General features: G+C 34.6%; 2 protein-coding genes and 1 pseudogene across 4 annotated transcripts; all 3 read right to left on the bottom strand.

Moving 5' to 3' along the window:
- Positions 1-1,248: 1,248 nt before the first annotated feature.
- On the bottom strand, positions 1,249-9,561 carry LOC145564588 (pathogenesis-related homeodomain protein-like). Of its 2 annotated transcripts, none has more exons than XM_081624863.1 (11): positions 9,208-9,561; positions 8,087-8,629; positions 6,088-6,253; positions 5,587-5,710; positions 5,387-5,499; positions 4,941-5,297; positions 3,816-4,049; positions 3,595-3,684; positions 3,030-3,080; positions 2,528-2,734; positions 1,249-1,793 (listed from the first exon to the last, which is right to left on the bottom strand). In XM_081624863.1, the coding sequence occupies exons 2-11, from the start codon at positions 8,605-8,607 to the stop codon at positions 1,503-1,505; spliced, it is 2,154 nt and encodes a 717-aa protein (XP_081480989.1). In that variant the 5' UTR covers positions 8,608-8,629; positions 9,208-9,561; the 3' UTR covers positions 1,249-1,502. The 2 variants fall into 2 exon arrangements, with proteins under 2 accessions (XP_081480989.1, XP_081480990.1); XM_081624864.1 differs by lacking the exon at positions 9,208-9,561 and adding an exon at positions 8,818-8,945.
- A 3,588-nt stretch (positions 9,562-13,149) lies between these two features.
- On the bottom strand, positions 13,150-20,702 carry LOC145564587 (protein ABA AND ROS SENSITIVE 1-like). Of its 2 annotated transcripts, none has more exons than XM_081624861.1 (8): positions 20,494-20,702; positions 20,044-20,143; positions 17,389-17,605; positions 15,954-16,170; positions 14,305-14,380; positions 13,775-13,821; positions 13,466-13,674; positions 13,150-13,339 (listed from the first exon to the last, which is right to left on the bottom strand). In XM_081624861.1, exons 1-7 carry the CDS (start codon positions 20,580-20,582, stop codon positions 13,476-13,478), a joined length of 945 nt encoding a protein of 314 aa, XP_081480987.1. In that variant the 5' UTR covers positions 20,583-20,702; the 3' UTR covers positions 13,150-13,339; positions 13,466-13,475. The 2 variants fall into 2 exon arrangements, with proteins under 2 accessions (XP_081480987.1, XP_081480988.1); XM_081624862.1 differs by having other exon boundaries at positions 13,470-13,674; positions 20,494-20,700.
- A 959-nt stretch (positions 20,703-21,661) lies between these two features.
- Positions 21,662-22,665, bottom strand: LOC145565692 (peroxidase 29 pseudogene; annotated as a pseudogene).
- Between the last annotated feature and the right edge of the window lie 1,471 nt (positions 22,666-24,136).

Below are 24,136 nucleotides of genomic sequence, written 5' to 3'. Positions count from 1 at the left end.
ATAAACTCTATCTCATTTTTCTCTTAACAAAAACATATGATAAAAAAGCGTGTTATTTCTTTTAACAATTTTTCTATTAACCGCATGTGCGTCTTTACACATAGGCTGAAAAACTAGTTCAATTCATTTGAATGTCAGATCAATTTTTAGTTGAATTAAAATCGGCTCATATATTTTTGTAATTTTGTGTCCAATTAATCGCGTATTGAATAATCCAATAAGACCGGTTTTAAACTGTTCTAGTCATTATTTGAAATTATACCCAACAATTTCCAAATCCTCCATACCCCAACCCTAGTCCCTGCAGGAACACATTACATATCTTATTTGTTGAATCAAATGCATTTAAATTGTTGGGGGTTGAGATTTGCCACATTTCCTCTTTTTTCTTCTTTTTTTTTTTTAAAAAAAAAAAACAATTAAAAAAAAAATCACATTTATTCATTCTAATTAATTTATTTGGCATTTGATCAGCGCATATCGTGCTGCAACATTATTAAAGTTTCTTTTTATTTTATATTTTTTATATTTTGACAGAACATATAAAGTTAAATTATATGAGAGAATTATTAAGGTTATCATATTGGTCAATTTTTACAGCTCTACGTACTGCAATATTCTTTACAAAACAACACACTATAGAAATTAATGCAATATTGAGAAGAATGCTGGACACATTTTCTGCCATGTAAAATCATTTAGATTATTCATTTTAAAAAGTGGAGTACAGGATAAAATAAGTGCATTATGATTTTATTTATCTTTGGAGGTTAAATACTGTAGAGCAGTAGTACTTACTCAACAACCAGCAACTACTTTGGTACAACAATTACTTTGGTAAGAAATTCATAATAATGTAACAATTATGTTTATGACCCTACTCTATGCTATAACCGTTAAAAGGTTAAATGTACGAGTAATTATCTGTAAATATGTTGTTATGGCGGCTTTGGTAAGTGCAAATAACTATTGATTCGTACACTGCCACAAATAAATACAAGCCGACATCTAACCTTAGCCTCTTAGGGTTTTTTTTTAACACCTCTAATACTTTGACCAACTAAGCTATATAGTAGCGTATATTCACATTGTCAAGTGAATTGATTAAGTGTAACTCCGTCACTCATAGAACCACGCGTCTAAGCACATTGATACTACATTAATGATCAAGTTAGAAAGTTTATCAAAAATTATAGGCTAAGCTAACTGCTATTGATTCTTGGCAATGTCAACTTCATCAGGTTAGATTGGTATTTCCTGTCAATATATATAAGCTTGCAAAATTTTCCATAGTATTTACAACACCCTTTTGAGACTAATTACAGAGTTTTATAAGCTCTACCAATAGCGAGCTTAAGCTATATGATCCCCAGAATAACATAAACAAAACAGAATAAACATATTCAGCATCACCCGAAGTTGAATGATTGATGCTATATCCTTCCACAAAATTAATAACTCGATTTGGCAGTATGTTAATCTGGGTTTCAAGTGATGAATGATTAGCATTGCGGTTTCTCTTTGAGATCTGCAATAGGAACATAAACCACCTTTTCTTTAGTCAAGCTTAGGTCGTCTGGTTCATTGTTTGTGACCTTCTGAATTGTCGATAAAGTTTGTTTCAATTTCTGAATCTTTGCTTCAATCCAGCATACATGCTCCATCAGCTTTTCCGCGCTTTGTCTTTGAAGTGGCTCGGTTTTACGTTTAACTCTTTTATTCTGACCACTTTTAGCCTTCAAGTATAAAAGGTGCTTCTTCAAGCTCATGTCATCACTTAGCTCCGTATTAGCCTGTTCCATCACCAAACGAAAGGCTCTATAACTTATATCTAATGACAAGTTTGACAACTAACTATACTGGCTGCTACAGCTCAAATATATCAAGATCATATGATTATTAGCAAAACATTGTCAGTTAAAACTCCCAGCCTTTTATTTCCCAGAAACTGCACAATGGTAACATCGAAAACAAGAAAAACCCAACAATCATTTCAGGATCTTAAACAGGCTAGTCTTCCTCAGATAATTTTGGTGTTCCATAAATGTAATACAGATTCTTCAGAAAAACAGCACAATGTTCTAGTTCTACAACTGTATGAGTAGACGTGTAGTGCCGTCTATCATCAAGTATGTAGTTTCATGACCTTGTTCAGCAAAAAGATAGGAAAAACTTGATGCTAATAGACTGAAGTAGAAGTCATTGTATAAGACAAGCATCAACAAAACTAGCTAGCTTGTTTCCAATACCTATACGGCTATACATTACAGCACACAATATTGATAGGACCATATAGTCCATTATAAAAAAAAAAAAATAAAAAAAAAAAAATTAAAAAAAAAAAATAAAAAACTATGAATACACCAGTATGTCAGAATTAAAACATGAACGATGATGTCTAGTTTTTAAAAAGTTGCAAAGGCATTTCAATCCATGAAATCCCAAGTGCAAGACGAGGTTGCCACTTCTAGCATGCTACTGGTTTGTAAAAAACAAAGAGAAAAAATGCAATAGGTTAAAACATTACCTTGGTACAACCAAGCGAAGCTTTCATCAATTTCTGCTTCTTTGAAGGGCTAAGCAAAGATGTTAGATTAGCTTTCCAGCTGACTTTCTTCAATCGTTTCTTCGTATGGATTAAAATGGGTGGGGAGGAACAATTAGAAACAACCTCAGTTGTTTTACCAATTTCTGTATCAGATTTCTTGGGAGAGTGGTCCAAAGCTCTTTCTCTCTGCCGAACAAACAAAATTTAGGTTAATTAGTTTATGTGACACAAACAAATAATAGTGACTAGAGGTATAGGCTACTTCATCAAAATGAATAATGTAACGGTAAAATAAGAAAGGAAGTTTAATCATGGACCCTCCCCTTCCCCTCCAATTAACATCTTGAGGTGGTATTGCTGCCAATATCATTAGTTCATTACTAAAAGATACACACAGAAAAGACTAAACCTAAATGATCCAAGAGAAACAGAGCAAGAGCAGAAGCCTACAACAAGATAGATTTAAGAGAATATTTACCACCTTTTTATTCTTTAGAGCCATGTAGCGTGCATTTTTGAACCACTTGTTCACCTGTACATAGCCCAATCAGATCAGCAATTATAAATTCACCAAAAAATGCCAATGGTTTCAATTAGCAGGGATGTAAGGAGTGAGGAGAAAGAAAATCTGAGCCTAAATATATGTTACTCCCTCATTTACATAGACCACATTTATCTTTGGGGGCAAAAAAAAAAAAAAAATTAAGAAACTCCACAACCTTAAACACTAAGTGATCCAGTAGATGTACACGTGATAATATAGGAACATTGATGCTAAATTTAACATGAAATATATTATCCTTAGAGCAGTGCTTCATACAATTCCAGTAAATATAATAATGTACGTTTATGGTTAAAATTGACAAGATTGGCACAAAGAATGTAGCTTGTGTTTAGGAGATGATATCTTACCTTTTAATTGGATGGATAAATGAGAAGGTAAGTAGCTAGGTGGATGGAGTAATTGTTAACATTTGAAAATACAATGCAACTTAAAGAGTAAAGACTCGATTCTTTTCCTCATCGAGGGTAATAGTTCTTTTTACCTTTGCATACTCAAGACCCACTAACTCTGATAAATTTTTCTTAAAATCTCTGGACGGAAGCTCATTCTCAGAAAATGCCTGACGAAGTTTCTGAAACATCAAACAGAATCAGCACACTGACGCAAATCAAGGACACCAGGTTTCTTGTATGTGCCTCCATGATATTTATATTGTCTCCAGGATAATGCCAGAGGGAAGGGAGAAGATGAAGGAACCAATACCTGCACAACGTCACTAGGAATCCTTGAGAGAGGCTTTTTAGCTTTTGCAAATGGAAGGTGATTGTTACCCACTTCCAGATTTTGCAGATCTGAATGTTTAGCTTCACTTTCACACAAAGTCATAAGGGTACTAGCAACATCACTCTCCTTTTCCCTCTGCCTTCTTTTAGAAGGGCCCCAATCTTCATCTTCGCTTACCATATCACCTGTAGTAGTATCCTTCCCAAACATTTCCTGCAAGCAGGAGAAAGGTTATGGTCGATAGCTGAATCACTTGTTCATTTTGTTAACCCCAAAAGGGGTTAAAAAAATGGTGACGCAATCTTGCACACATCATGACTTACATAACGGATCATGACAGTGATGGATTAACCTCGATACAAAAAATAGAGCAATAACATATAAAACAGAGGATAATAATCCTTTATACAATGAAGAACAAAATCATACATAGAAAAGGGCTGGGAGAATCAGGCAGAATATGGATCGACAAGGTCAATGATAACCATATTTATTTTTTTATTTTATTTTTTTTGATCGAATCTTTATGTACATGCAAACAGAAAAAATATCAGAAATTAATTTCATAAGGAGCTAAGGACAGCATTAATATCCATATATCATGAAGCAAATTCACATTTGTTTTAGTTGGGAAACATTCAAATATAAACAAGCCTGAGACAATATAATCAACTACTTTGTAATAAGTTAATTAACTAACTTATATCCATTTTATAGTATTTATATTAATATCATTAACTATTAAACAAGTGATAAGTGTTTTAAAAAGTCCCATGGCCTACCTTGGCCCCTCAAAACTCATTAATGCTTGAGATTGCACAGCAACTTATCCTCCCTCTCCCAATATCTTGTTCTTCTAATTCCAAGATTGTCAGTTATTAATAAGAGGACGTTGTAATTAGAGTAAAAACATCACAATTGTCATATCCAAATTTTGCAATTAGCTTCAGTGAGCTGTATTTTAGAAAGGCAGGGAGCTCAAAATCAAGATAAAATAACATATCCTAGGTAGATGTAGCCAAACTTCTTATTTCATCTTCATACAATTAGCAAACAGTGCTTTTAGATTTTAAACCTTAAACAATGGAATTTAGAACTACTTACGTCATAGAGCTTTATATAATCCACAGCACATCGCTTCCTGGGACCACTAGTACATTCATTTTCATTAGATACTGTAGCACATTTTTGATGCAACGAAGCAATATCGCTGAATACTCCATCTCTTCCGGAGAATCCAGATTCTGAGAGAACTTCACTCTCTAATGAACAACAAGAGCTGCTAGTACTGCTTTTCTCATGTGAATCACTATCCTCCATACCACACCAATTACTGGTATCATTTTCATCCCTGTCAGGATCATAATCATTATCATCAGACTCATCATCAGGCCACTCTTCTTCAGGGTGTAAATCTCTGGTCCCGACACCAGATAAATTTGCTTCTTCTTTAAAAATATCCTACATAAACCCCAATAGGAATTACGTCTCATATGTACTAACATGAGCCAAAGACCAACACGAAATCAAAGCCTTCTGCAATTACCAACCTGCCAAGTGCTATCAGCAGAGAATTGAGTTCCGAGATGCGCATTTGTTGCTTCTAATATTTCCATCTTAGAATCACAATATTTACAAAACCAGCCTTCGTCTTCAGGAGGAACTTCACAGGTGAAATAATAAAAAAAAATCCATGGCATAAGTTCACAAAATAGCTAGTCAAATTCCAAGCAATTGACAAAGAGCTTACTATCTATTGTCGCCAAAGGGGGATCAATGCATTTTTGATGAAAAGCACAATTGCACGTGCCATCACATAATATTATATCATTATCCTCTGAAACATCCTGTGATTTGCACTTTTTGCAGAAAATCTACAAGAAATAATCCAAAAAAATTAATCTAAGATTTGGTCACAAGAGATAACCTGCTGAAGAAGAATATAGAAACACATCATCATGAAAACAAGAATAAATGGCATGAAGCTTTCATTCTCCACATCAATGAAGATCAGGAAACATATATATATATATATATATATATATATATATATATATATATATATATATATATATATATATATATATATATATATATATATATATATATATATATCCTAGCAATGAAGATCAGAGAGTCAGAGATAGCACCCTAATGATAGTTGATGGCTTCTGTTTTTTAATTGTTTATAGGTCAACTCATCTAGAAACATAGTAATTGCCAACAAAGTAAGATAGACATGCATACTTACATGTTCATGATGGACAGAACCATCTGGGGAAATCAAAGAATCATCAATCTTCCCAACAGAGGCAAGTAAATCCAACTGGTGAATTGTATCCCGAATTCCAAGCTTACATTTCAGTATCTGATTCATGGCTCTCTGTAACTCCTTTTCTGGCTTAATCTTTTCTCGACTGTTAACAAACAGAATATGTTAATTATGCTATAGATTTTTAACATTATTAATATGATGAAAAGGAAAAGGACAGAGTGGTAGGGGTGAAGGACAGTTTTGTACTATTCAACTTGAACCAAAGATGGTGAATTAGTGATCACTCAACGTCTATCAAACGGAAATCAGTGTCCAAAAATATAAATGGTAAAATAAGCATCATAATTCAAGATCACTCAAAATATAGGAGGGAACTGACACCTCCAATTCATAAGCTAGATAAGCAATAATTTCAATTCCAGAAGAACCAAAAAAAAAAAAATTTTAAAAAAAAAAAAAAAAAAAACCTTCAACACCCTCAGTGACACATAAACAGTATTTATCATGAGCAATCTGAAGTGGCAGGAATCAGGAAGATTAAGGCTAAGTGACCCAACTTGTCACCCATTATCTGCAACATCTATAAGTTAAGAAAGGGATCTGGGGAGCTTTAAATTACAGTGTCCGCATCAACCATAAGGTTACTGAGGTAAAATTAGGTCTCTAAGATATGACTATGGATGTTTGCCTACATAATGATATCCTAAATCTTTTCCCATTTGCAAACTAAAAGTTTGCATTATTACAAACAACACCCTTATGGATTCACTTTGTATTATTTCATAGTTCATACCATCTTACTGTGATAATTTTTTTTTTTTAGTATAGGTTATTCTAACAATATATAATACAAAAAAACATTGTGTAATGACAAATAAACATTCCAAATACAATACTAATACTTAAAAAAGGTCCCATATAACTCAAATCTAACAAGGAAATGTGTCGAGTGTGAAAGTACAAGGAACAAAAAATGGCCTAAAAAAAAGTAATAAAAATTATCACACAAATATGCATCTATTTCTTAAACAAAACTATGGAACATTTACCAGCCTCTCTATTCCAAATTGCCTTTTCTATGTACAAGAATTCGAGTATCCAACAGTGCAATTAGCAGATTTGAAAACTATGATGTAAAGACTCAATAAGCCATAAGGTATCAGCTCCAACTTAAGAATATGGTGATATATATATATATATATATATATATATATATATATATATATATATATATATATATATATATATATATATATATATACATATATATATATATGAAAGAAACAGAGCTACACAGTGAACCTAATAGAAAATTTTAAAAGGAGATTCAATCAAACAGGCACAAAAATCAAATATCATCCAGAAACATCGAATGCTCCACCAATTACTTCTCAGATTTGAGAAGTACATCATTTAACTGAATAGGAGAAGACACTTCTAGACTATATCTTAGCAAGAGATAGCAAGTTTAAATTCTAGTATACCTAGAATAACTGAAAGGACCAACTCAAAGATGAGCTTTCTTGTTTGGCCACTAAGAAAAAAACTCACAGCAAAAAGCCCAACTTTCAATAAACCCTGAATGTAACTATGCTAAGACCTAATGTGTCGATCCTCTACTGTGACACCTATCCTAAGTGTTTACAAAAAGAGGAAGAAGAAAAGCCAGGAAGTTGAATTTGGTTTGTTAAACTCAAATAGACTACTATGTAAACTGACAGGCAATGACATGGAACACTAAACACACTACAAGTCTACAGCATACAGGAAACTAACTGTTTTAGCTGCTATTGATTGTTCATCATGCTACAGACAGCAGGTTCAAGGGTGGTGATTCATGATGCTTTATGCCTCACCATAATTGATTATAAAGCAAAATACATGCACAGAAATTAATAGATCCTGATTTCTGCAAGATGGTATATGTTTCTTCAATCACAGAACTAAATGTTCAAAAGTAAGATGCTTCCGGTACCTCTGACCTTTCCAACCTTCTCCCATGTAAGCATCAATGAGACTTTGTTCTAGCTTCATTTTAACCAAAAGGTATCTAGCTCTTCTCTGCAGTTGTGCAGCTTCATCTAGAGCAACCTTATCTTTCTTTCTCTTCTGTTTTCTCATTCTCTTCAAACTTACACTTTGTGAGCCCCCACTGTCATTTTTACCTTTAGAACTTGAGCATAAAGATCGATCACCCCGACTCTCTTCACAATTCTTCTTCTTAGAAGAATCAACTCGATGGCCTTTGGAAACAACTGGTTTATGAATCAATCTCCTTCTGATGGATTCAGCCTTCCTTTTCTGATCTGATTGCTTCAGCAGCTGCTTGCCAGGGCTCACTACCAAAGAAGAGAATTCCAATTTTCTTTTCTTATTGAGCTTCTTGAGCACCCCATTTCGCATTTGCGCCAACGTTTTCATCTTCAGCTTAGATTTAACAGATTTAGGATACAAGTCTAATTCTAAAAGGCACAATTTTCCTCCACCTCCAAGCATAACATTCCCAACAACAAAGGAACTGCAAATGCAACAATATCGTCATGAATAAACAAGCCTAAGTAAATCAAATCTCCAAAGTAATCTATTCAGTTTGACCTCCATTAAATGCATCATAGCCAAATATCTCAGGAAATGACAAAATTGTTTTAGGCAAACAAAATTGAGTTTCCAGTTCTAGGAATTATATGCTGCTATCAGATAACTTACTATAATGTAAAAACGCAAATTAGATCCTACACGCGAGAGCATGATGCGCATCCTATCTTGTAATCCAATTCTCAAAGGAACATACAGTGGCAAAGATTTGAAAAAGAATTAACCCAATTAACTTCCCTAAAAATCACAATATAACATTTAGCAGAAAGACTGATAGTATACCCAGCTAACTAATAACCCAAACAATTAATCTAAAAGTTTGCAAGATTATAAAAACTGGATTTTTCTTCAATTTTCTTAAAACCCAAATCAGAAATACTTTGTGCAATGCATAATAATCTCCATTTTCAAGATGGTGAAAGATCATATACATAATTTAATGCTCAAAATTCCAACCAATATAATATTATTATCAACGAATTCTTCAGAAAAATAGCATACCTGAAATCATGAGTAGAAATTTGGTTGGAACCTTACCAACCTTGAATTTTAATTCCTTTTTTCTGAAGCATGTCAAATTCTGCGACACAAAGAATGGAAAATGAGCTCTAAATTTTTAAAATTTAGAACCCTCAATATTTAAAAAAATATTTTATGAAACATAGTTTAATAAGTGTTTCTGTTAATCTTAATCTAAAAATGTACACTGATAAATTTTCACTCAAATTCTCCTTTGTTGAAGCACTTCCCTTTACCCTTCCCCTCAACCGCAAGCATGAATCTTTGACTTTTAACAAATTTAAAATTGGGGTGATTTGGTTTTACTTTTAACATCCCAAACTCCACGACCCAAATAGAAACTTCTGGTAACCGGATACCGGATACTGGATTACGAATTTCAAACCCGAATGGTTAAGGTAAGTAATAAGTATAGGGAAACGCTGAATATTTATGGTTTTTAAGTCGTCTTATAAGAAGTTAAAAGTACTCGTAAAATAAAATGTGAAATAAAAAAACGGAGTAAATTCATTGAATAACGATTAATGTGTAATTTGGTCACTCATTTTAAAATTAAAATCAATTCATAAAATATACTCTGTATCAAATGTTTATTTGGTTAAATGAATGTAGAAAATACAAATTCATTGGAAATTTATACACATTTCCTTTGAAAATGTTAATTATTGTTGGAAAAATTAGATATAATAATAATCCCAACTTTCATCAATTTTGCTACAATAATCCCAACTTTGGATTATTCTAGAATAATCCAAATTTTGGGGGTTGACAAAATAAAAGTTGATGAAATGTTTACGAAATGTTTTGGAACTTTTTGACTTTTTTCGCCCGGAAATAAAAGTTGACGAAATGTTTACCATGATCCCTAATACCCTCCGGGAGTCCAATTGGGTTGGTGGAACCATCCAATTTGCTTTTAAACGACCAATTAACCCGTTACAACTTGCACCGTTTTTATTAATTCGAGCCTACCACGAACATTTATGACAACAAATAATGATCATATATGGTTCCAAATGGAATTATATGACCCCGAGATGTATCCCATAAAATTTCAAGACTTTTCAACACCGCGCCCCGAAACTCTAAAATTTCTCAAAAAGCGTGGATATTAGCCTTCAATTTTTGAATTTTTTTACTTTTTTCGCCCGAAAATAAAAATTGTGGAAATTTTTACCATGATCCCTAAAATCATCCGAGAGTCCTAGGGAGTCCCATTTGGTGGAAAGAACCATCCATTTTTCCTTTAATCGACCAAATTTACCGGTTTATAACTCGCACCGATTTCATTAACTCAAGCCTACCACGAACATTTATGACAACAAAGAATGATCATATATGGTTCCAAACAGAATTATATGACTCCGAGATGTATTCCTTAAAATTTCAAGACTTTTCGACACCGAGCCTCGAAACCTCCAAAATATCTTAAAAAGCGCTGATATTAGTCTTCAATTTTGAATTTTTTTACTTTTTTCGCCTGGAAATAAAAGTTGACGAAATGTTTACCATGATCCCTAATACCATCCGGGACTCCAATTGGGTTGGTGGAATCATCTAATTTGCCTTTAAACGACCAATTAACCGGTTTACAACTTGCACCGTTTTTATTAATTCGAGCCTACCACGAACATTTATGACAACAAATAATGATCATACATGGTTCCAAATGACATTATATGACCTCGAGATGTATCCCTTAGAATTTCAAGACTTTTCAACACCGGGCCCTGAAACTCTAAAATTTCTCAAAAAGCGTGGATATTAGCCTTTAATTTTTGTTTTTTTTTTACTTTTTTTTCGTGCAAAAAATAAAAATTGCCGAAATGTTTACTATGGTCCCAAATACGGTCCGGGAGTCCAATTGGGTGTGTGGAACCATTCAATTTGCTTTTAAACGGCCAATTTACCGGTTTACAACTTGCACCGATTTACTGGTTTACAACGACCAATTTTATTAACCTGCACCGAACCTAACTTGAACCGAAATTGACCCAAACCGTTTTAACTTGTCAAAACCCGAGTTTAACCCGACTTGTTACTAACCTGACCTGAATTCAACCCAACCTGAATTTAACCCAACTTGTTACAAACCCGACCCGAAATCAACTCGACTTGTTATTGACCTGACCCAAATTCAACCCGAATTTTACCATACCACTTAACCAACCAAAAAATTCAACCCGGCCCGATCTTGTACTAACCCGACTTGAAACTAACACGACTTGTTATTGTCCCGACCTAAATTCAACCCAAATTGTTCCTGACCCGATTTCAAATCACCTTAAATGCAATTTAGACCACTTTATTATTGTTTATCAAAGCATTTTGTCTTGGAAAACCAAGTTGGTCCAGGCCAGCAAAAGAAAGAAGCATCATCCTCAAATTTAAGAGTTAAATATAGTATATATTTGTTGTATGGTCAAAGGAGATAATTATCTTCCTAAATTATAGATTATATTTCCCTAGTATATTGTCATAGATATTATAGTCAAAGGAAATAATTATCTTGATAAAAATGATAATTATCTATTTATAGTTACTTGAACCTGAATATGACCTGACTTGGAAATGACCCGACCTGATTGTAACCTGCAAATTATTGACTTGAACATAACTCGACTTGAATCCGAGAATGACCCGACTTGAAAATGACCCAACTTGATTATAACGCGTAAATTATTGACTTGAACCGAACTCGATTTGAACCCGAGAATGACCTACCCGACTTGAAAATGACCCGGCCTGATTATAATTCGCAAATTATTGACTTGAACAGAACCCGACTTGATTCTAACCCGCAAATTTTTGACTTGAACCAAACCCGAGAATTACCCTAATCTGTTTTAACCTGTGAAAACCAGAATTAAACCCGACCTATTGTTCACCGACCCAAATGTAACCCGACCTGTTATTAACCCGACCTAAACCTGACCCAAACCCGATAAGAAGTATGACCCGATGTGACCCGACTCAAGCATAAACCAACCTAAACTCGACCTGCATAGGTTATGGAATTAATCAGAATTGACCCAACCAAGTTGACCCGACCCACTCTTACCCGACCCAAACCCGACCTGTATACCCGAATTGGCAGCTCTAGTTTTGTAGGTTTTTTTCGTTGTAAGTTTTAAGAGTTAATAAAGGCTATCTTGAACGTTAATTTACCCCTAATATGAACTCTAAAAGTGAAAATCAAATGAATAACATGCACCATAATTAATGTCAACAAACATAAGATTGAATCTAATTTACATAAATTTTGAATTATATACATCTTGCATTCGATCTAATAATCAATCTAATTTTAATTATTTATATCAATCTTACAAATTTACGTTTACATTTGAATTGTATACATCTTGCATCCGGTCTCAAGCCAAGGGCATAATTTTCAGCAATCGCACCTGTTGAATATCAATCAAGTTGATTTATCAAGTTTAAGATCTTGTTGCAGAAAACTAGCACAATAACAGTCGACAAGTACATGTTATTTTCATAGATGTTAAATCAGAGTCCACAGTGATCTTTAAGTTTCTTATACAACCACCAAGGAAATCATCCGTTTCTTCCTCCATGAAAGTAACTTGGTAGAAAAACCAACAAACAGCTGTAAAAGAAAAGGCATATCAAACAGGAAACACTCCAGCAAAAGCAATGGATTGTTCGGTCTCTCTAGCTCAGTCATTTCCTGGTGCCTCAAATGCAAATGTTGTGAGATTTATACTCTCGTGAACAGGCTAAAGGAGGGAACTTTCTGTGAAATTACAGAAAGGTTGTTAAAAGTCCATTTCATACACGATCACTAAATTACAGTTCATCTTCCAAAAATCTCCGACTCCTCAAAACCAGGATGTAATTGTAATTTTAAAGTGACAACAGCATGAAAAATGAACCAATGGAATATATGTGCTTGACTCAATCGATTAAGAGGAATATTGTTTAATTTTCCTTGGTTAACTAACATTGGCTTTGTTCACATACATAAAAGAATGTACAGGTTAGTGCAATACACAAAATTGTTTGTTCTTCTCAGTTCCAGGATCCTTGACTGTGATTGGCTAACTTCATTGAACCCGAAAAATGTGACCAACTACTCAACTAGCACTTCAATCTGGGACAAAAGTTAAAAAAAATGCCTAGTCATTAAATGTAGCAGCGATAGAATTTTCAGTATCATAGTTATATATGAAGATTGGTTAAAGCAGTAAAAGATAGAAAAAAAAACACGGGGAATCACCTACAGCATTTCACAGATGTTGTGCTCTCCAATCAACTGCAAAGCTCTTATCATCTTCATCTTCGTCTTCATCTTCATCATCACTTGACGAGCTATCTTGTTTGGCCTTTGATCCTGGATCTTCAGACACCTTACCAGCTCTGGAAGATCTAGCAGCTAGAAGTTCCATTTTCTTTCTCTTTAGCTCCTCCACTCTGTTCCTGTAGGTCCTGAGAGAAGGGGAAGGGGTGGAGAAACACAGTTATACATTTATTTGAAATCGGACATAAGTCTTGTAATTTTGTAAAATAGTTCAGCAATCCAGCTTACTTTTGCTCTACTATTTCTTCCTCCTCTATCTGCTCAGCTGCGTCAATCTGTAACAAAAATATAATGCAAACAAGGTATTGGTGTCAGGCCAGACTTCATCAAAATTATCTTAGGATTATTTCTCCTTGATGTCCCATGAGCCATGACTAGCTATAAGGAGTTAAGAACCCAATCAAACCAACAAAAGAATGCATTCTCATTCAAAAATCATAACTAAACCCTGCCAAAAAATTTGGTAGGTTGTGTTAAATTGCAGTCATGATATGTAAATGAAATGAAATTCTGCAAGGTAAATATCAAGCTAAAGTCACTGTAAAGTCGGTAACACAACTCCCTTAAGTATTTAATGAGCGCCGACGTATGAATTTACTTGAACTCTCGAAAAAAAAAAAAAAAAAAAAAAGGTCATTCATACTGCCATCTTTTATTACTTTTTACCCTTTACTAAACAAGCTGTGAAAGAAAAGATACATTGTATCTAAAAGACTGAGTTAATGTCTCTTTATCCAAGGGAACAGGCAAGATCTCACCTCTTCTTCTTCAAAGCGGTTGTCCACCTCTGCCAAATCCTCTTGGATCAACTTTTCAAATTCCTTGTACTCATCTCTGACAAAGATCAACAAATATATCATCATCCAAAGCCATAATTAGTATAAGAAAAATGTGGCAACATTCTAAATACCTACAGAACAAATAAGATTAAATCCTAAATTCCTAATGCACATCAGAGGTTCTCAGATTCATTTTACACACATTGAGTTGATTCACAAATCCCACAGCAATAGGAAAAGGAAATATATTATGAATGAATAGTATCAAAGAAATAAAGATTTAATTCAATCATATACACACAACCCTTCAATCATATCCGCACAACCCCAAAATACTTGAAGCCTAGCTGTTATAATCAGACTCCAGTAAATAAAATCAAAATCACCCAGAAAACTTCACAAGATCATGAATGGTCAGGTCACATGAACCTACCTTTATATACAGTATGCTATTGCAGACAACCTGCTTAGTGAGGCTTTTGAAGTATAGCACTAGAAAAGAAAAAGTTCTCAACACATTCCCCTCCCCAAAAAAAAAGGATGGATGTACTGAAGGTAATTTGAGACCAAAGGTACCAATAAAGCAGCTTAGGCAAAAAGAGGTCAGCCTTAGGTCCATGGTTTTTAGTTGGACCAGCAGCAAGTGCAAGTGTAAGTGTGTAACATCAGAAGTTATGGTGCAAGATTAGTATATTAGTACAAAGAAAACATAGTTGAGCCAAGTCGATGAAAGCATGAATGCAAAGTGCAAAGCAAAAAAAATCTGAACAGTGAAGGTTTCAGCTTCAAGAATATGCCACTGTGCATTTGGCAGGGATTAACACAAAAAAAATAGAGAGAACAAAGGACATTGTTGCGCTTCCTCGCCAATAAGACAAAAGCACAAACCAGAGGAGGAAAAGACATTGTTCCAATGTTATAGTCGACCATAAGATTGCCTTCCTTACTCTAGATAATTCTTCCTAACACCTACGGGCATCAAAACAAAGGCAAATCTAAAGGACAATAAAAGCAATGTTTGACCTCAGGTTTATTGTTATCTGATGCTTAATTTTCATATCAGGACTCCTAAAATCAGGCCAATAAATTCGAATTTCAGAACAAAATACTAATCAATCATTAGCACATCAATATTCCTTACTACTATAGCACATCTTTTCTGCACATAACTTTCATAGGATGATTATACACGCATTTGGATGCCCTAGGCAAGATTGCAAGAGGTAACTCAAGAACTGTGCAGATTAGGGAAGTCAGATAGCATATCCACAGCTCTCCAAGAGCATAAATTTGTTCATGTTTTGACTCTTTGACCCTCAGATACTGGAACTGCCGTGCTGAAACACTAATTTAAGAAGTATTTCTGCAAATCGCCGCCAACGACAGCAACAACAACAACAACAACAACAACAACAACAACAACAACAACAACAACAACAACAAAAAAAAACAAAAAAAACAAAAAAAAAAAAAAAAGAAAAGAAAAGAAAAAAAGATAAGCTTAATTATCAAATTTTTAAGCTATACCGCCTATACAGCACAATCAAAGGTATAGAATAAGGATGATTACAGCAATGTATGAGCCAGAACTACAAGATGAATGCAAATTGGAAAATTGAGAAACTCACTTGACATCTGGCTTCACAGGTTCAATACCACGTGCACGTAGATCAGCTTCTTTGTTATCAAAGAAACCTTGGGGCAACTCTCCAATCTGCTTAGTTTCAGAAGGAGCCGTTACATTTTCTGCAACCCTAACAGGCTGAGTTTCACGTTGACTAGATTTTGCAGGCTTAGATGGGATCGCACCCACACTAGTATCAATTTCCTGTACTCGAGCAGGTACTGCAAATAAAAAAATTCCAGATATGTGGGTCAAATGGTGGGTACTGTGTAGTAATTCCTAAATGTTACTTCCTCAGTTTCTTATTAGTTGATAATTGAGTTATGCACTATTCACACACTCTACTTATGTCTTTTGTGATTTATGTGTAAGGGTAAACACATTCATCATGTGAGGTCTCGTTAGATTCATGCATTCATCTCAATAAATAATTTCAATATATTTTTAATAATTTTTACTTAATGAAATTGAAAGGCATTATAACTTAAGTTTTGCATTGGCAGTTTGGCACACATCTCTAAAGAAAAGTGCCATGTCAAAAGAAACAGAAGAAAGATTAACAAAACAAAAAGAGGACCCTCTTTAAAGAAAGTATGATTCTTCACTTGAAAGGTCCAATGGACATCGCATAATTAAAACAAAGATATAATTGTCATGAATAATACGACCTTTGCTCGGTCTTGCAAAATAAAACGACCTTTTGATTATTCCCCAGTAAAATGACCTTTGGCATGCATCTTCTATAAATAGGGCGTAATCGGTTAATTACCTGTTTAATAAGTTAAGTGTGTCACATGTCACTTTGTAAGTGGTAGGTTATTATTTTATTTTTACAATTTTCATATTAGTTAAATAGATTTTAATCTATTTATAAAAAAAAAAAAAAAAAAAAACAAAAACAAAAATACCCCCAACGGCCCCAACCCTGTCAAGCCATCACTGGCTACCCAACCAGCCTAAAACCCCTTCACCGACCACCCCAACGCACCAACCTGGAACCCTTTCTCTGACCAGCCCACCCTATCCCTACTAGTCCGAAACCCAACCCCACCCAGCAGCCGAATCCCGACCCTTACCCCACCCCTATCCCTACATGTTTGAAACCCAACCTCTTCACGATCCTCAAAACCCCCTCGGTTCAGCATAGGCGTACGTTGGGCGCTGGCAGTCTAGTGAGGGTTAGGTACCTCAGTTATGAAAATTTTAACCGAATTCAAAACTATTTAAAGTAGTTTGGTTTGCATGAGGAATTCAGAGTAATACTTTATCACTCATTGGTCTTCTCAAATTGCATATTTATTTTTTCATATTTCCCACTTTCCCAAGAACTTTTTTTTTTTAAAGAGTAAGAAGAAAGGCAAATACTCCGTACATTATTTGGAAGGAGGCACAGCAAGTTCAAGAGGGAGAGAATATCTGCATAAAATACGGGTACTCACCAACTTTCTGTCTCTTATTGTCCCCATGGTCAAAGAAATCAGCAGGAAGTGCTGAGGATGACCGGGACTTCAGTACATCAGAAGATATTCTTGGTTTATCATCCTTGGACTTTGGAGAATTATCCACTTGTTTCTTCAAAGACTCTTTAACGGTCTCAGATTTTGCACTGTTGACCGCACCTTTTTTGGATGCACTTGCTTTAAGATTGTTAATTGCCTGAAAAGTATCCACTAATATTATAAGTTGCTGAAAAAAAATGCACATATCTTTAAGGTACACACTATATATTCTGATATAATAATATATATATAAAATAAAATAAAATAAACAAGCACAGAACAGAGGTTACAAAGTCAGAACACTAAAGTTGTCCGTCTATTGAGACTTTACTGTTTTATTAGATGACTATGGAAACACAAGAAAAATCAGCATGTGACCATGCAAGAGAAAAAAAAAGGAGAAGTAATAAAACAATTCCAGATGTATTTACCAAGCTAAGATACCTCATAGTTAGGAAAAACCAAGAATGGCATGAATGAAGGGACGTAATAGGCAATTTGAATCGTATATCGACATGTTTTTGACTTTGACACTATTCACAAACTCCAATTTGACTACCTTTTGTGATTCATAGTTATGATACAACATAATCATGTGGGATCTTGTTAGAAATGTTTCAATGTATATTTTCATAACATCAACTTTTTATAGTCTTTACTTGTTAATAATTCAAGATATCAATTGTTGACCAAATGTGATGAAATAAATGTCAACTAAAAAACGAGCAGAAAATGAATATAGAACACAAAAAAGGCCTGACTGTCAGATAATAAGGAAATACTGTAGATGGCATATAGCGTTATATACAAAAATGGTTCGATATTCATTAGAGATTAGAATATGGGATGGAAGGATTATAATGTATCAGAAATTGGCCAAATAGTATGAGCCATTTCTGGGCACATGTTAACATAATCAAGGATCAACTTATCAGGGTAAAGCTGCAGGCAGTTTCCCCCACTCATTCCCCCAAGTCTGGTGGTGGTTGTATGACTAGCGACATACCAATATTCTAAAATCATTGTAAATAGGATGCATTTAAAAACAAATTTTGAGAAGCAATCCAGTCAACTTGACATGCCACTAAGAAGTTACAAGATCACAATCAAGATATGAAGAGAAGACAAACTGGAGACGACAATCTTACATATATTGAGTTAGCTGATATACTTCAAAGATATGACAATTATAGGGACTTTTTCATGCTCAAGAGTTCTCACAGCCCACTTCTCTCAGAGGGCACCTATTTCTAGTTTCTAATACTTTTTACAGTTGCTCCTGGCTTCACACATCCGCTGGTGCTTAGCATATTTAAACACTGTCTCTCATGCCTTTCAATTTAGGTCATTCCTCAACTTCCTGCACTGTGAATACAATTCAGCAACTGCCATTGTGAAGACTGAAGAGTAAGGTCACATACCTCGTACCCACCCACACCCATTACCACCCCACCCCACCCCACCCCCAACCAAAAAAAAAAAGTCACCGCAGCTAGTTTTTCTAAGCTTTACAAAGCTCATTCAAGCCTTGTCTTAAGTTTATAAACAGAAACTAATAATAGGGAAGAAGTCTAGAAATGGACCTACTTTGTTAGCTTTTATATTCAATTCGTTTTTACAGACAGAACTCTTTCAGCATGTCAAGAAAATTTATCCTGCAGAAAGCAGAGTAGCAACTGTGCACAATAAATTATTCAGAAACCCAATAACTTGTTATGATGGGAAACTGTCTGATTGTGATACTTGATCTAACAGTCCTTTAACTATCCTAAGCCTGCAAGTGAATTATAGAGCTGGGTAAATGGCTTGTGGAAAACTGGAAACACTAATGTTGCAGGTAAAACCTAAGGGAATGGCTTGACAAGTCATGCAAGTCTGAGCTGGCAGTTTAGTGGTTCAGTTAGGCAAAAGCAAAGGGGGTGGGGTGGCATTTTACAGGGAAGAAAGGGAGCTTCTTTATCAAGACAATTCAGTCAAACATTGGCTCAGAATTGTAGGCACATAAGGAACTGGCCTAGCATTGTAAATTAATCCCCAACTGTGGACATTTTCAGGGAGTAGCCTCCTTCATTCTTGCTTGACTTTCAGTTCAACTCATCGACAACAATATACCATCTTGAAAAACTTCCATTCTTCTTCACAAGTCCAAATATCCCAAGAAACATAAGATACTCAAACAATTTCTACAGACACCGAATGAATAGTTAGGGGTCAAGAAGAAACGAACAGCTTACCTTTCGTCGATAGATAATCAGATTTCCAGTGTCTAATGTTTAATCCCACGTTCATGGCCATATCAGAAGCACAATTTAACAAATTGTCAACCTAGCTAAGCAGCACATTCCAACTTGGATTGAATGTAATTTAACCTCCCACGTGGGATTATTGCCCCCTATCCCGCCTTCTTCCAAAAGACCCAAATAAGGGAGGAGGAAAGAGAGAATAAAGGAAACAGCTAGCATTTAACGAAAACAAAACAATCAACACTCTAGCTGGTTCTCCATTTTCCAGGCCAAAAAGAAATTATCCAATCATAATCACGGTAAAAACTGAAAGTCTCTGAGTAATCAGGTAGTAGAACTATTGCAATATTACCTCATGATGCTTCCGAGAGGCTTGGTGTACAGTCCAATCAGAATCAGATTTTAAGACACAGTCACAAACTCGACAAACAGGCTTACCAATTTCATTATACCTGCATTGGAGAAGGTAATCAGACAAATTGAAATCCGTTTATCTGATACAGCACCACCTTAAGCTCAAAAACAAATCTATATGAAAATTACCAATCATAGATTGCAACAACACCAAAAAGAAAACTTTAGCAATTCCATTAATTGGGAATTGAAGTTTTAATCTTAATGATGAGTTACAATTCTTACAATCCAATAAATAAACCAGCAGAATATGACCAAAAAACTGAATGCACTATTCAAAAATCTTCCTGTCTTAACTACTAGTACCATATATCTCCTTAATTAGGGTTCCTACAAACAATTCGAACCAAAAATTGAAATCAAATTGAATGAAATTAGACAAGTATACCTCACAAGGGGCGAATCAATGCGATTTTTTTGCTGTTTCTCGTTTAACTTAGCACGAAACAAAGCCTTCTTCCTATCTCGATCAGCCATTGTTAAGCTTAAATTAAAAAAATTCCAGAAATTTATGATAGTGTGCAGAAAAAACCCTAGAATTTGAAATTTTTCGGACTTGTATTTTCTCTAAATTAAAAGATTGAAAATAAAAACATTGCTTGAGCAGGAGTCGAGCGGGAAGAATTAGCAGCGGTTTCCCACCTGGAATAGAGGAACGATGTATAAATTAACTTTACAATATACAGCTCTGCTTTTAGTTTTTAAGTAAGGTTGTTAATAAGCTAAATCAAGCCGAAACCAGGCTCACGGTTGCTAGACTCAGCTCGGCGCACTTTGATTAGCCTTGAGCTTTTACAAGCTTAAATTCTCAAGTTCGACTTACGGTAACATCTACCTTCAGCTCGAAACTTTATGCACTTGATTTAATACCACGTTTTAATATTGCTTTTGAGTTTATTAACATATATTTACTAGTTGTACTAATTTTAAGTAAGATATTAGATATAAAATAAAATAGTAAAAAAAGTATTTTGAGCTTTTTGAGTTGAGGTTAGTTTTACTCATTCTCATAAAATTTTGGACCTTCGAGAAGTTTGCAAGCTATAGCTAGCACTCTTACTCAAGATTTTATTTTGATTGTAGTTTGTATGATTTTGGTTTTTGCTTCATACGAAGTAATAAATATCACAAAGTGGATAAATATTGTCATTGATAAATTTTATTTACAGTAGTAGAAATTCATCTATAATTAGTTATTAATATCAACGAGGAAGCAGTATCTTTGTTTTTTTGCATGTTGTTGATCTTAGTCAATCAACTAACACTTGATCAGTCTTAGCTATGAAAATTGGAAACCAATGGTAGTTTGATTCCTAAATATACATATATACAGAAATAGAATTTCGTAACCAAAATTTTTTTTAATATACGTATAGAAAAAAAATTGTTTTAAGCAGAAATGACTTACGAATTTCTTCCGTTCTCATAAAATCAAATTTAAAGTGCACATAGCTTTAGACATACATAACGTGATGATCTTAATTAACAACATATTAGTAATAAAATACAGTAGTTCAGGCTGCCAGGCAGCAACTCATGTCTACGAAATTTAGTCCTTAATTGTCTACAAAGTTACACATGCTCCTAATTATACCATGATTACCAGTTAACACTCCTGCATATGAGAGCTTTAAAAAAGCAGAACCAAATTCTTGAAAAAAATCGTCAGAATTAGCTGCAAAATGTTCCACAATCCCTGCTGTTCGAGTGTTTAGGGGTAACTCTGCATCAATCCTTAGCACACCTCGGCGCTGCAGAGAATTCTTGTAGTACAAATTGTCAAATATAAATGTTGAAGGATCATTAAGCACAAAACTTATATTTTGAGAAAAGGGTATGTTTTCAGGACAGCTGAATTTCAAGAGTGCTTCAAATCTAGGATCCATGTTGCTCCCTCTCGCATCAGATGGCCTGTACAAACGATCCATAATGTTTAAGCAATGTGTGACTCCTAAAGTATGTGACCCTGCAACCATAAATTTGTAGTTTACTTTATGTTATTATTAATGAAATGTTCAATGGCAAATATTAAATTCTTTTCTATATACTTGAAATGCAAAATGAAACATGATCAAGGAAAATATTGCTAGTAATCTAGTATTTTTCAAGTTTTGTTATGCAATGTGTTAGCTTGATCTGTCAAGATTATATCTTGGAACAAATTACGGTAGAGAATGGACTGGGGACATAGCCTTAGGCAACCCGGTTAACTAGGCAGAGCTAGAGACATAACCTTAGCCCTTAGGCTAAACCACCACTGGCCATCTATACAACAGTAGAGAGCCAGATATTATGGTGAAAAAAGTTTATCAAAAAATGAAAAGTACCCATAATGGCAACTGTTTCCCGAGTAGTCATCCCTAGCTTGGCGAAAAGGCTGAGAGCGTCATCAACTCCAAAATCAGGTGCAGGGAGGGAAGCATCAGCATCTTCAGAGCTTGAAGCTGAGATTGAGTCTCTTCTACCTAAAGGAACTATTATTCTTGGACCCCCAGAAATAGCCACTGCCTCTCTAGCAGCCAACACTATAATATCAGCACAAGAGACTAGCCCTAGACATTCTTCTTCAATCCTTGATTTTATTTGGTTAATTGATTCCCTCTTTCTAATCCCAAAGTTCTTTTTTGCTACCAGCTCTGGTGGCTCTAAGGACGCCGAGTTAGACACATCGATCAGAATTGATGCATCACAGCCCTGACAAAGAATAAAAGGTTTCTGTTAGAAAAACTCATAAGATTCATCATGCATGCAAACTTGCTAGTAACAACGTGTACTAAGTACTAACAGGCCAGTGTAAGTTGCCAACCTTGCATTGTACCATTACCATGATACACTAATAAATATATTAACTATAAACCACAATAGGCAAACTTTTAGGAGGTATCATATGTAAGAACCAATAACTTCGACAAGCAGAAAGATTGTGCTGAAGTATATCCTTAAAAGTAGAACAAAGGAAAATAGTACTTAGCAGCTAGTTGATTGAGTACAAATGTACAATAAGTCGAAAGACAGACGAGTACAAGCTAAGTATGATATTGTTACAGAATTCTAGGGAGGCCAGGAAGGCGTAGAGAAAGAGTACCTGAACTTGGCAGTCATGGAACATGAGCCTTAGGAGAGCAGCAGCAGAAGTAGGATCATTGGTAAATACAGGAGCAAGCGTAGCTCTGACGATGTCCTCAAGTTGAGGGCAAGTTTTGTTATAAAAATTATAGGAAAGACCTTTAGGAATAGAATTGTTAGCACTAGCTGAATAAACAAGAATAATGAGAAAAAATGATACAGTAAGTGTACTTGTAATTGTAATTCTACCCATGTTATTCCTATAGTCCAAATTTTTAGGAGGGAATGTTGGACTAGTAGTTGGGAAGTAGATATGAGGTTAAGGGGTGTATTTATAACCCCTGAAAAGTGGGAAAAATAAAAATGGGGTTAAATTTTTTATTAACAAATGGGATGACATTATTTACCTTTTCTATTAGTAAATTACTTTATAGCACTTGTTCTAGGTTAAAACTAGTGTATAGTTATCTTGCTAAAACACCAATGCAGAGTTGCAGACTATGAGACTGTGAAAGTAAGGTTCACCTTGTATACGGAGTATGTCATTATTATCCAGCATAACAAAGATAAATTTTCCGGTTTCTGCTATGAAATATCTCTAAATAAAAGTTTACTCTCCTTTCAATATTATTTTCGGTTCAAGTTTTTATTGTTAGGTTTGTATTCTCAGCTCCATAGTAATCATGTAACTCACACTCTATTGTTCATGCCAGCACAATTCATCGAAAAATCCTTCTTTCTCTGTTATTCCTAGTGCATATTTTAAATGAACATTTGAATGCAAGAGTTTCATAATACCTTCCAAAGATTATACATTAATAAACACACGAGAAACATTTACCCCATCTCTAAATTCTGAAATGTTTTGTAGGCCTTAACGCCCTTAAGCCAAAGCATGCATACATTTGCAGGGAACCCAAAGATAGTTTTTATTTTACAGCATGGCTGTCATTTCCTATTGCCGG

This window comes from Chenopodium album, chromosome 10 (assembly GCF_948465745.1).
Source record: "Chenopodium album chromosome 10, dcCheAlbu1.1, whole genome shotgun sequence".
NCBI lineage: Eukaryota > Viridiplantae > Streptophyta > Magnoliopsida > Caryophyllales > Amaranthaceae > Chenopodium > Chenopodium album.
This window is presented reverse-complemented; position numbering and strand designations above follow the sequence as displayed.

Coding starts and splice junctions, on each gene's coding strand:
- LOC145564588 (XM_081624863.1), bottom strand. CDS start 8,607: ATGCTTGGAGGTGGAGGAAAATTGTGCCTTTTAGAATTAGACTTGTAT. Junction 5,298..5,386: donor CTGCTGATAGCACTTGGCAG/GTTGGTAATTGC, acceptor GGGTTTATGTAG/GATATTTTTAAAGAAGAAGC. Junction 3,081..3,594: donor TGGGTCTTGAGTATGCAAAG/GTAAAAAGAACT, acceptor GGCTATGTACAG/GTGAACAAGTGGTTCAAAAA.
- LOC145564587 (XM_081624861.1), bottom strand. CDS start 20,582: ATGGCTGATCGAGATAGGAAGAAGGCTTTGTTTCGTGCTAAGTTAAAC. Junction 17,606..20,043: donor CCTCTCGGAAGCATCATGAG/GTAATATTGCAA, acceptor GATACTTTTCAG/GCAATTAACAATCTTAAAGC. Junction 13,675..13,774: donor GAAGAAATAGTAGAGCAAAA/GTAAGCTGGATT, acceptor CCCTTCTCTCAG/GACCTACAGGAACAGAGTGG.